The 13,940-nt window shown below is 36.8% G+C and overlaps 1 protein-coding gene across 1 annotated transcript; it reads left to right on the forward strand.

Annotated features, from left to right (window-relative positions):
* Positions 1–13,056: 13,056 nt before the first annotated feature.
* Positions 13,057–13,650, forward strand: LOC114420561 (ran-binding protein 1 homolog c-like). The gene is made up of 3 exons (XM_028386426.1): positions 13,057–13,208; positions 13,302–13,453; positions 13,556–13,650. The coding sequence occupies exons 1-3, from the start codon at positions 13,057–13,059 to the stop codon at positions 13,648–13,650; spliced, it is 399 nt and encodes a 132-aa protein (XP_028242227.1).
* Positions 13,651–13,940: the final 290 nt, after the last annotated feature.

Here is a 13,940-nt window from a genome sequence, read left to right on the forward strand (position 1 = left end):
TAAACAAGTAAAACACGAAAGAAGCTTATATGAATTGTGCTAGAAATAGAGCCCCCTCACAAAATCCATCTCTGCCATGGATGGAAAGAAAAACTTACAGAGAAAGCTAAAGAGAAAAGAAAATGGAGGAAAATCTAATTATCATAGCATGAGAATTAGCTTATAAAAGTGTTGACTATTACAGTTTATATAGTTGGTTACAAGAATAATTAACTTGTAACTAACTAAACTAACTAAGCTAACTCTAGTTACAATGTGATTAACCTGAACTAACCATGATCAAAATGATATCTATGCTAATACCCCATCCAATGTCATTTTCCAATAAATTTATGCACTTAACATTCTTCTGAAGGAGATGCTTTACTATGACCAAGGCTGAAATGGGTTCAAAAGAAAACTAAATATAAGTTTGTTTCTCTTTTTTCTTTTAGTTTTCTATTTCCTGTGTTTTATTACCAAAGGTAGTAGGGCATATCAAATTGAAGCTTGATATAAGAATATTAAAACATACCCGCCATGGAATCCGCTGATCCAACACACAGTGAAAGAGTTGCTAATCGTTTTATATATGCAGCAGTCTTTCGCATGTCATGTTGCTTATCATCACACAACATTATCTTCAAAGCTCCTGCCAACACCTCTCCTTGATCTCTGTTTCATAAAAATAAAGCATATAAATTATCTGGAATAAGTTTAAAAAAACTGAAATTTACTAACAAGGTGCATCTCCTTGTACAACATTAAAGTTTAAACAAAGAAAAAATTAAAAAGGACAAACAAAATTCAATAGCACTTTATGTTTCCATGCTTCCATTGGATACACACACACACACACACATTGGGCTAGGAGAATTGAAAATTATACAATTTTCCATTATCCACCTTCATCGGTAAATTTTACTATGCTTGTTTTCCCTCTTAGGTTGAACCTTTAATTTCTTACCACCTAATTGACAACCATTCATCGTACTAATGGCAGATTGAGCATCTTCTGGAGTATCATAACTAACAAACCTTGCAAAAACGGGAGTTAATAGATTAGATACAAGCTCCATTCAAAACTCATCAAATTCATTAACAGATCTAACACAAGCTTACAAAAAAATTTGTTTACACATGTTACTTTATCAACAAAAATTTTAGCACTCAAAACTCTTAATCATACCAACATTATTCTAGTAAACAAACTTGATAAATAAAATACTTCAAAGTTGCCTATATTGGTTGCTAATAGCTATTGCAGAGTATACACAATTCTTCCAGTAATACAAACTTGCATATTACCACAAAACTCTTAATGGTGCCAACATTAAAATAGTGTCTATAGCCAGGCTTTTAGGGCACAAGAAAGTGCAACAAATAGTTGAAAAAACATTGTATGTTGTGGTTCACTAATCTCATATGAAACAAGTTATGTAGAAAGGCTTGAGTTGTCACATACTAACATCATTTCACATCACACTTGTAATCTTAGCTACACCTTGCTTCAAGAAACAAAGATATGTATCTAATCAATGATAATGACATCAAAGTATGAAGTAAGATATATCTTTTCTTCAGAGGTACTCTCGAGAATACACAAGAATGCCTATGAGAACTAAGAGCCACATGATTTGGTTCGCAAGTTAGTAATGCAAGGGCATTCAAGGGCTTTCTGAGATTTGGTTTCAACTAGTTGTCCTCGCACTCGATCATGCCGCCTCTGTAGAGTTCTTGGCGCTAGAGCTCTACCGTCACCATGTGACCTGAAGCCTCGTGAAACAACTTTACCAAAATTGCCAAACTCTTGCTCATGCTTCTCTCAAACGCACAAAAACCCTACTCTACTATACCCAGATTTGTGATTGTGACTTTTGTGTTGTGTTGTGCCCTATTTTCCCAAACCCTCGACAAGGTAGTTAGCAAAAGGGCATTTGAGAAGAGAGAAAAAGCACAAGACAAATAGAAACACACCTTGGGTTACTAGTCCGAATGGAGAGAACAACTTCTTGAGTTACTCTTGTGTAGTGTAAAAGGATAATCCTGAAAAAATGAAATGAAGCAATGGTAAAGGAAAGGTTAGGCTTGAATCTAGTTCAAGAGAATAAACCTTATTATGGGCGAAGAGCCTTCTCCTGATTCTTTGTCACACCTCCACTTTTCGATTGATTCTAATGATTAACCTGCTACTGAAGGTGTTGCGCCAAACAGTGTCGTTGTGGTAGAGGGCTTTCCACCAAAAGGCGACACGATAGAGGACATTATTTCCCCAAATAGCACCATCATCGTGGAAGACGAAGAAGCACTAAATGGCATTGTTGTGACACTGAAAATTGAAGAACCAGTGGTGTCGAATGCGGGTGCAAGAGAGGAAGAGGAGTCCAAGGAGAAGAAGGGTATAGAGGAAGAAGAAGTGAAGGAGAAATATAGAGGGCATGGAGAAGAGGATGACAAATGTAGGGTTTGTGGGGAAGAGAGCATGCACGGGTAAGCTAGGGATTTGAAAGGTGATGCGCTAACAATTTTGTAATTAGAGGAAATGAAAACCATGACGGTTTTACGTAAACTGTCGTGGTTTTCATTTCCTCTAATTACAAAATTATCACCGCGTGATATTCTAAGACGGTTATGTAACCTTCTTCGAATGTGCGTCGTTAAAAACCATTTCTTTTTAGTAGTGCATGCTTATTTTACCTAATTTTTGTAGTGAATTTGTTGTGTCTTGGACCTTCTGGTTGAAGTATATTTTAAGTAAACAACGCATTTTGCAAGTGTCTTGATTTTAAAGGCAAATATATGGTTACTTATCTGCATAGTTATGCTTCTATTAATTGATATTTGATATGTATATTTTATACTTGTATCAAAGATCTGCAACTTGAGCAATATTGTCATAACACTTAAAAGTAATGACCTATTTTTCTTTTTTCTTTATTTTCCCTTTCAGATTTCAACTTGTGCCTGTTAGATTCATACCATGCTTTAGACATCCTGAATATTGATTCACACCTGTGTTTAGTGCTTGATATTTGAAAATCCTAAAGACTCGTTACTTACCATTGTGCTCTAGTTCATTAAAGTCAAGCATCAATACTTATCACAATTATCTATGGATTAGTCATTTAGTTTGCCCTTATATTTTATAGTCACTATTTGAATTTTCCGAAGACTATATTTTATGAATTAATAATCCAAATGAATAAAGATTTAATGACTTATATGGTTTTCCTAGTTGTTGAAGTTGTTAGACAATAGTATGTGTTTTACATTATATGAAAGGTTATTACTTGTGCCTATTTTAATTTTCCTAGTTACTTAAAACTTGAGTGTTTATTACTTGTAGTAATATCATGAGTGCCTCATGAAATGAGAGGGAGTGGTATGGTGAAAAAAACACGCTTTCTAAGATGGTCGTGTTAAAAACGGTTTAGAAAGTCTCTACTTTCTAAGGTGGTTGTAATCCAAGATAGGTCATTCCGGGAACCATCTTAGAAAGTCTACTTTCTAAGGTAGTTTTTTCAGGTAGTCGTCTTAGAAAGTGAACTAGACGAATTTTGAAACAATGGTCTTACAAGCATTTTAAGACGATTTCATTTATGAAAAAAAAAAAACCTAAGACAAGTTTAAAGGGAATTGAAGTAGAAATCAAGATTTTAAGGCGGTTTAAAAACTGTCATGAAAAGTGTTGACTTTCCACAACGGTGGTTTCAAAGATAGTTTTTGAACCATTGTGGAATGTGCTACAAAACTGACTAAAAACTCTATTTTCCAGTAGTGAATCGGACGGCTTTAAAAACTTCAAATGAAATTTACTTATATATATATATATATATACTTCATTTAGTGTATAAAAATTAAATTAGATTTTTTATTTGTTTTTTTTTTACACAAATTAATTTAAAATGTCTTTTTTCAATATTATATTTAATTATGAATTACATTATTTAAATTTAATAAATAATAAATTAAATACAATAATGTTTTAGGATATTTGAAAGTCTAATTTTGTCATCTTTAAAGACCAATTTGGGAACTTTATTTTGACTTCACTTGCATAACCCAAAAAACTAACAAAAATATATTAATGATGAAAGAGATTAAAAAATACAACTAATAAAAATATTTGAAAAAGATAAAAGTATCTCACTAATGTTAATGTAATTTTAGAGAGAAAACAACATATAAACTTAGTACAAATTTAATGTTACGGATTAAATTAAGTAATTTCTTTAATATTGAAGAATTAGGTATTATTAAAAGGACTGAATGTGTAATTATTAAATATTTTTATGTTATATGATTGCAAGTATCTCTTAATTTGTTCACTCTAAGAGGACCAACCATTTATTGGTTGTTATGTGTTAATTTAGTAGCTCAATTGTGTAAATAAATGATAAACGAGTAGTATGCATATAAGTTTGGACAAACTTTGTTCCCTGGATAGGTTTGTCTTCTTGACTATGGGAGGAATGAGTTCCATATATCAACGATTAATCTCAAAAAGGAAATCTGTAAAAAAGAACTTATGAACTTATTATAAAATTGTATTCTTTATTTTACTGTATTCAGGATTTTCGGATGAATTTCCAAACATCTTGACAAATACATTAATGATGAACATATATAAAAATAAATAGACATTTTGAATCCTGAAAAATATTTTGCTACGTCGAATAACTTCTGCTTTTTACACTGTGTCTGAAAAATATTAATTCTCTTTGCCTGAAGAGTGCTGATTTTTTGGTTGTTCAAACAAGCTTCCATCATAAACACCTCGGATTGTTTCTTTTTGCAGTACGCCACTCTTATCTTTAGCAAGTTTGTAAAGGATTTTCCATTCAACCAGACTACCAATCCTGTGCAGGATGTTACAACATATTATCACTTACTACTATATATTTATAGTAAAAAATAATATCAAATGTTAATAATGAAAAAATGTGATTTCATATAATAGATTTTACAAAACCCACCTTCCTGCGAAATCTTTACGCTCTCTGTTGGCCTTTATCATCTCCGTCAACTCATCAAATGTCAAAGCATTTGGATGTGTATGTGCATGTTGTTGAAAATTTCTTCAAATTTTGAAGGAAAAACCAAAAAGATTTATCGTAAAGTACTCTATATATGTAAGAAAGATTTATCAAATGACATTGAAAATACTAAAATGAAATTAAAACAATAAATTAAAGATATGAAAAAAGAAATATTTGAACAACTACTGTAACATCCTGGAAATTTCTATCCGGAATTTTTGGAAACGATGTATTTTGAATGATTATATATAAGTATTATTCAGTGTATATGCCTATATGTTCTTGGTAGAAGTAGGAATAGCGGGGGGCAAGATATGCGGGTTAGGCTAATTAAGGGAGAGAAATCCATAACTGGGAGGTTATGGGTTAATTCCTAATTAATTAGTTAAAAATCATCGTGTTGCGTGCGACTTAAAATTTAACGAAAACAACCTCTAAACCACACTCGGGGTTTCATTCTGAGCGTTTTGATATATATATTGCTTGCTTTCGAAAACTGGCCCCGACGGACGCAGAGAAACGCGAGAAACTGGAATCAGAGAAACGACACGCAAACCGAGGCAGGATTTTAGCGTTTCAAAGGTCAGATTTTTCTCACTTTTGTGACTGAGTATGGGTCACAGTCAAAAAGAGAAAGTGGGCCCTTTTGCTCCAATCGAATAGGGACATGTGGCAGAGCTTGAATAAAATAATGGAAAAAAGGGAAAACCCTTTTTATTTTAAAACCAAAAAGCTTTTCTCTCTCCTCACTCAGCCAAAGCAGAAATTCAGAAGCCTTTTCTCTCCCTCTCTCACGTAGCTTTCTTCTTCTTCATTCTCCATTGAAGCTTCAAGCAAAGCTTCAACCTTTGGCCACCATTTCTGCCCCAAATCGCGAAAGGAGAGCATTTTCGGAGCCGTGAAGTGCGTGGCTACGAGTGGGACTTCGAAAATCCAGGTTTGGGTGGACTTCTTTCTCCCTTAAATTTCGTGGGTATGGGGTTTTGGGAGATATGATGGGTGGTTTTGTTAGTTTTCTGCTGTGTGATGATTATTTGTGAAGGCATTTGCTGAAAACTTGTTGAAATCGCCATGTTTGGATGAGTTAGACATACCCATTCTGTTTTAGGGTTTTTGTGATGATGTTTGTGATGTTTATATGCTGAAATTGCTGATGGAAATCTGTTAGAGACGAAGGGTAGAACTAACCCAAGGTTAGAAAGTGAGAATGTGATGTTATGAGTGGAAAAAGAGTGAGACTTTGAGAGTTGGAGGCTAAGTCTGAATTCTGTGGTAAATGGAGGTTAAAGTGAGTTAATACTAGCTTGAAATGTCACTTAGGACATGTGAGAAAGGTTAGGCTGAGCTAGAGAGAAAAACAAATGACCAAAGTGAACAAAGAGCCATTGCTAGGGCAAATTTGGGTGTTGAAGAGTCAAATTTTGATTCGGTGAGATTTTAGGTGTAAATCCAGTTTGAACAAGTCTAAATGGATGTTATGGACTGGTGTGAGGTGAGAGTTTGCCTCAAATTTACCTCATTCTAAATTTCACTTTTCAAACCTAGAAAACCCATTGAATTTAGGGGTTTTGGACACCTAGATTCTGTGTTGCTGTGTTTTGAAGCTTGATTTTGGGTTAGACATGATTGATACATGAATTGGGACTTGTAGCTATTGATTTGGGCAAGATTGGATGAGGGGAAGTGTGGTTTTCGAAATATACTCTTTGTGCAGATTTTGCTGTAAAATTGTGCAGCAGAATTCTGCACAAGTGCAGAAAAATCCATGTATTTTGCTGGTTGTGGAAAGAGTAATGTAAAATGAGTTCTGGATGTTTGCTAGTAGATCCCAACGGTCAAAATGTAGGCTTATGCACTATAGACTTCCAGTAAAATTTTGGAGTCGATCCAACGGTTAACAAATTGGATCGAAGGAATTGTTACTGGGGTCTTTGAGTGGGAAAAGCTGTGATTTTTGGTTGGTGTTTTGGCAGAGTTTTCTGCCTTTGCTTTGTTTTGCTTGGCTGTGATAGCTTGTGCTGTGTGAATGTTGTTTTGCTTGGATGTTGTGGAAGCTTGGGAGGATTGATGGGGACCCGGTGTTGAGAGAAACGAGGATATGGGCTACGTGGGAGTACGTGAGCTCAGTTGGAGGTGGGCAACAGGGGATGGTGGGTTTATGCGCGCATTGTGGATGTGGAAAACTTGTTGTGCACCATCGCCCGACCGCCACCTAGTACCACATGTGATGGGTACCCCATAATCCTACAAGCTTGAGATGAGGAAGTGTTGAAGGGTGAAACTTCCTGCTTTTATTGTTGACCACAGAGTGGTACCTGGAGATATGTCGCGGGGGTCAGGAGACCTTGGGGACGTCAGGTGGGGTGCTATTGCCCAAAACCAAGCTTGACCAATCCCGACCCAACCCGGGCATAGTCGGTCAGTGAGAACCTGTGATGTACCTAAGCAGGCGAGCTCCTGGCAGTCAACAGATAAAAGGAAAACAAGACCACAAAGCAAGGAGGCTTGTGGTGGCTGGCCAGCTGTGAATTTTGTGTAATATGTGGATTGTGGCCTCTGGTAATCGATTACCAAGGGTGGGTAATCGATTACAAGGCTCAAAATTGAGGACAGGAGGCTAAGATGGTCTCTGGTAATCGATTACCAAGGGGTGTAATCGATTACCAGGCTTGAAAACGAAGTCAGGAAACTTAGGGAGCCTCTGGTAATCGATTACCAGCCTGTGTAATCGATTACACAGAGGAATGGGTCACTGGTAATCGATTACCAGGCATGTGTAATCGATTACACAGTGTATTATTGCATATTTCATGTCCTGAGGCTGTGTAATTCAAGTTTAGCCTCTGGTAATCGATTACCAAGGTTGTGTAATCGATTACCAGAGATGGAAAGCCTTAAAATACCCCTTTTATTGCATGTAGTGTTTATGAGACGCATCGTGTGCAGCACAGTTAGATTCTTGTGAAAGAGTCTACCCCTTTCTCTTCTTTCTTGTAGATCGTGATGGCGGCACAGCTAATTCGTGATCGAGTAGAGATGGAGTGCCTAGAGGGAGCTTGGGAGACCCTCGAAGGCAACACGAGGTGCCGATTTCGGGGCACCATTCGATTCACGGCTACTTCTTTGGTGCACCCAGATGAACCTGCACGGACGCTTCAGCGCACTGTGGAGTGGATACTACCCACGCCTACACCATATCGTCTAGTGGAGCCCGTTCAAGTGATCGAGGTAACGTCATCCGAGGAAGACCCTGAGGAGGACCTGGAGGAGCTACCTCCTGAGCCTGCTGTGGATGCCCTTGACTTTCTAGAGGGTGATGAGGATCCACTTCTCGAGGTGGATTCTCCCGAGGAAGTCATGTCGGCATCTGAGGCAGACTCTACGGAGGATAGCGGCCCGAGGGAGATGGCGATCAGCGGGGGCTCTTCATCCTAGTGGACAGCTTTTTGGATTAGTTTTGTATACTTTTTGAGGGTGGGTGTATCTAGGACTAACTGTTAGGTTTACTCTTTTGTTTTTGTATGGGTAGACCTGATGTATAGGCATTTGATGATTGTATACATGTGGCTGAAGCCACCACTATGGACACCTTTGCTCTAGATGACACTATATATTTTGTAAAACTCCCATATTTTGGACAGCTTTAAATGATGAATGCATTTATGATCGATCTTGTTCTTTGAAAAGAAAGCGTTAGTAACTTTATTTGTAAAAGAGTTTATCGACCGTATTTTATTCTTTTATTTTCACGTGACGACCTAAAGTAATGGCTGGTACGTTCTTTCTTTTGAAAAAGCAAAATAGTTTAGAGATTATGAGCAGTGAGAAAGAAATGACTCCGAACAGAGTTGTGAACTGGCCATTCAGGACTCTGTAGTGAGGATTTTCCTTCGAAAACTTGTTTTAGTGAAAAGAGAAAGAAATGAAAAAGAAAAAGAAGAAAAAAAAAAATACCATGGTTTTTGTTAATTAAATCATTACTATTAAACCAGTCATTATTTTGGGGACGCCACAACTACCTCCCTTCAGTATCATAGACTCCAGTGTCACTGCCATGTTTGCCCCGTTGGATATTTTTAATTTCAATTGGAAAAAGTATCGATGGAAACATTCCCTACACCACGAAAACTTGGTAAGTAGTACCTATACGTATGAACAAAGAAAATATTTTTTTTAAAAAAAATATTTTAATTAGTAGTATTTTAAAAACAAATTAACAAGTAATTCCACCAATGATTATATTACATGTATATTTTTTGTCTGTTACATTAAATATTTTACCACCACCACTACAAAATGTATATTCAACATCATCATTTTAATATCGGTTACAAGAAAAACCAATGTTAAACTACTCACGGTGGCATTTCCCTAAATAAAGGAATATCATTAACATCGGTTTTTCAAAAAACCGATGTTATTAGCATAATGTTAATATCGGTTTTAAAAAAACGATGTTGTTAGTTCATAGTTAACATCGGTTTTTGAAAACCGATGTTGTGGATTGCATGAACAACATCGGTTTTATTTAAAAACCAATGTCGTTGGCTGTTTTATAATAAAGTCTGGCACCAAACCCTCGACATTGCAAACTTACTTCCTTAGTCACTCTCATGGTGCTTCCACTCCTGGATCTCACTCTCATTGTCACTCGCAACTCTCCGCGGCGGGCAAGGACGAGTACAAAGTGCACGGCTTGAGCGAGGAGGAGGCATGTGTATGCAGTGTGCCACAAGTACAGGCTCTCACGTTCTGAGTCTCGCCATCATGAGTGGATGTGTAGCCACTTGTTTCTCGCTTACCCCGATCTTGATCCCGGCCAGTTCTCCGCCCTCCGTGCCGCCAACAACAGCACCGAGAAGCTTGCCTGTGTCGCCGTCCGCAGTGGCCTCCACCACTACGTTTGCCACAACGCCCCTCCCCTCGTCGACCAGGTCGAGCGCTTCGTCGACCAAGTCAAGTGCTTCGTCGATGTTGTCAAGCTCGAGATTCACCCCGTCGCTCACGGCGGATCCGTCAAGGCGCCCAAGGTCCTCGCCGACGTCGTCGAGTCCGTCGCTACTGCGGTTTACGTCAACGTCAATTTCAACCTTCAAAAACTATGGGTGGTACTGTACCTTTTATCAAAATTCATCATCTCTTTTTCTTTCAAAAACTATGGGTGGGACCATGCAGACTCCAACATTGTTATTATGATGGCTGGAAACTTTGATGAAGCCATTTTCACAATGGGGTTTTGGTTTTGGTGATTTTTTAAACCATTTTTTATTCCCTAAGGCTTTGTTCTTATATGTGCAAGTTGTATTAAGGTTATGAGTTTGTGGATACTAAGAATTTGAAAATGAGTTTCTAATGAGGGAATTAAAAATGAATTAGTTGGTGAATTCGGGGATTGCATTGTTTCTCTATGGAGTTTTATGTTATACTTTTATTTTTGTTTTTTTTTTTACTAATTTTGTGTTTGTCTGAAGAACGTTCTCACCAAGTGGAATAGGTTTCTCTCCATTGCCACAAGCTACTCTTGCGAACATGTTCATTGGTTGAAGCCACATATGTATAAGTGGAAATGGTAGCAACCAAACTACATTAAAAAAATGAGAAAAGAAATATTTTTGGCCTAATACCCTCTAGGTTTTTGTCGACTGAAGAAGGTAAAGATGCCATGTTGGATAGAAAGCTGAATCTAAAAGGAAGGCTAGCGAATTGAGATGGAAAAGTGCCTTTTGGGATGAAGCTATAAGATATAGATGACACCACCGTCCTGTTAATTTGACACGTGTACAATCTTGCCCATCTGTCATAATGTTACTCATCTTCAATTTGCTGTTTCTTCCACATTACTTAATAGCTGTGTTGATCGATCTATTTTGTCCTGTTCTTGTGGAAATGACATTTAATTATTGCTTTGTTATGTAGCACGCTCAAGATTTGAATGATTTTGTGCGACTAGAGTTCAATGACTTGGTCTCGCAAAAATAGAGGAAAATTATTGTACACACGGTCACTATGATTTTTAATTTTTATGAGATATGTGCTCAAATTATATAAATTATTTTAAATTAAAAAATTGATTATGCATAATATGAAAGTTGATTGAAATTATAACAACGAGAAATTATTAGATAATTGAGTGTTATTAATTTTTTTTCTCATAAGGTTGGGCTATAGATCATTTTAAAAGTAATATTTGCTCTGACAAATTTGTTTATTTAAAAAGTAATATTAGCTCTAGGTTAGGCTATAGATTATGATGCAATCCTACCCCGCAAGGGCATTGGATAGAAGACTCCAAGTAGATTGGGCCAGAGATGCAAGAGAAGACCCTAAGGTTCTCATGAGCCTTAGGGTAGATTTTGGGCCTATGGGCTAAGTATGAGCCCACTTATCTTTGTACATATTATATTAGGATTTCATTATTTTTGGTCCTTGTATTTAGGGCTCCATAATGTAGGTAGGGTATCCTAGAAATGTAGGATTTTTCAGCTCTTGTATTTTAGGGCACCTAGACTAATTTTTGTATTAGGGGTAGTTTTGTAATTTCACATGCATTGAGTGAATATTTGATGTGTGTGTTGGTAAATAAATTTAATTGAATTGGGAAAAGCCCAATCCAATTAAATTTTAGAGGGGGAGGTGAGCATTTGGTTGCTAAACCCTATTGTCACATCATATAGTCACACTTTGTGCATGTCCTTCATGCTTTACATGCCTCATGACACCTAAGCACACTTAGTGGAGAATCTTGGACTTGATCTTGGATTAGTGGGCTGAACCATAACTAAAATTCAATAATCATAATTAGTGAAGTTTTGGCTCCAAAATTTGGCTCCACAAATTCAAGTAAAATGTGAATAGAAATTCAAATTTCCCTCCAATTTTGTGTGACACTTAGTCTATAAATAGAGGCTACGTGTGTGCATTTTTCAAACTTTGATCATTTAAAAATTAAACTTCAGATTTCAAAACTCTTTTAGAGCATAAAATTTTGTGTTCTTCTTTTCCTCTCCCTTCATTCATCTCCTTCTTCCTTCAAGCTCTTATCCATGGCCTCCTATGGTGGTGAGCTTCTTCTAGACTCATCTTCTCCTTGAAGTGGCGTCTCCTCTCTCTCTCTCTCTTCCTTCTCCATTCCGCTGCCATTCATCTTCCAAGAAGCAAAGGAATCCATTGATGAAGAAGATCCTAGGCCTACAAGCTCCAATGGAGTTTACATCATGAGGCATGTAAAGCATGAAGGACATGTGCAAAGTGTGACTATATGATGTGGCAATGTGGTGTAGCAAGCAAATACTCACCTCCCCCTCTAAAATTTAATTGGATTGGACTTCTCCAAATTCAATTAAATTTATTTACCAACACACACATCAAATATTCACTCAATACATGTGAAATTACAAAATTACCCCTAATACAAAAACTAGTCTAGGTGCCCTAAAATACAAGGGTTGAAAAATCCTACATTTCTAGGGTACCCTACCTACATTATGGAGCCCTAAATACAAGGACCAAAAATAATGAAATCCTAATATAATATGTACAAAGATAAGCGAGCTCATACTTAACCCATGGGCCCAAAATCTACCCTAAGGCTCATGAGAACCCTAGGGCCTTCTCTTGCATCTCTGGCCCAATCGACTTGGAGTGTTCTATCCAATGCCCTTGCGGGGTAGGATTGCATCAGATTATTTATTTAATTTAAAAAGTTGAGCTTTAGATCATTTTAATAAAAAAATTAGCTCTAACAAATTTGTTTATTTAATTAAATACAAGTAATATCCTTTTCTCAATAAAGTTATTATATTAGTTTTGTTACAATGTATTAAAATCATATCACTACTAAAAAAACATTTTTTACGACACTAAAACAAAAACGGTTCCTCAAGAATCGTCTTAGTATATGAAGCGATGACATGCTCGTAAATAAATACAACTATTCTACGACGATTATAAGAAAACCGTCTTAGAAGATTTTTGTTTATATTTAATATTGTCACTCTCACACTCCCCTCCCCTCTAGGGTTCGAAGCCGCAACTATTGATGTCGAGCGCCGATCTCAAGCACAAAGAAGAAGAGGAGGAACTTGTCGTTGGCGACGACAAGGACACCAGAGCTTACGTTGCTCCAATCGTCAAGCTCCAGAAGGTTGCTATCACCACCGGTGAGGAGGACGAAGATCCAATCTTGGATCTGTAAAGAACTTTCTTCTCTCCTTTTTTTCTTCTCGATTTTACTGTTTTGGCACTGATTGGTGCGGTTAATGCTTGTTTTCTCATTGATCGTAGCAAATCAAAGCTTTACCGATTCGACAAGGACGAGAACCAGTGGAAGGAGCGAGGTGCCGACACCATGAAGTTCCTGAAGCATAAGGCTTCCGGCAAGGTTAGGCTTCTCATGAGACAGTCCAAGATGCTCAAGATCTATGCCAATCAGCTTAGTATGTGTTTCTTCTTTTCTTCTTGGGTTTTGCATCTATTTTTGTTTCAAAAATTTGATTTTGAGATATTTTTATTTGTTTTTTTGTTATTGATTGTTGCAGTTTTTGAGTCTGTACAATTTTCATCGATTGGTTTCATTCATGATTGCCCTAGCTTCCTTAAACCTCTGGGAGAGGAAGAAGAAGGACAATCTTAGAGTTCCTTGCTTTCTTTAATTTGTCACATTTTTTAAGATCCAGGAAATTGTGATTTTTCTCATGTAAATAACAGTGTCTGAAAAGAACATTAAAGAGAACATTTAGAGAGTAAACAGAGTGTTGGGATTGATTGTCGAAGAAGTGGTTCATTTTTAATGTATTGGTGTAAGTGTGGCAGGGGAAACTCTAAAGTTGTATATTATCAATGAATCCCACATGTTTGACTGTAATCTATTGGTTTAGGAACTACCTTTCTTTTGTATTAATACAAGAATTCTTTGCTACTTTG

Source organism: Glycine soja, chromosome 7 (genome assembly GCF_004193775.1).
Source record: "Glycine soja cultivar W05 chromosome 7, ASM419377v2, whole genome shotgun sequence".
In the NCBI taxonomy this organism is placed as follows: domain Eukaryota; kingdom Viridiplantae; phylum Streptophyta; class Magnoliopsida; order Fabales; family Fabaceae; genus Glycine; species Glycine soja.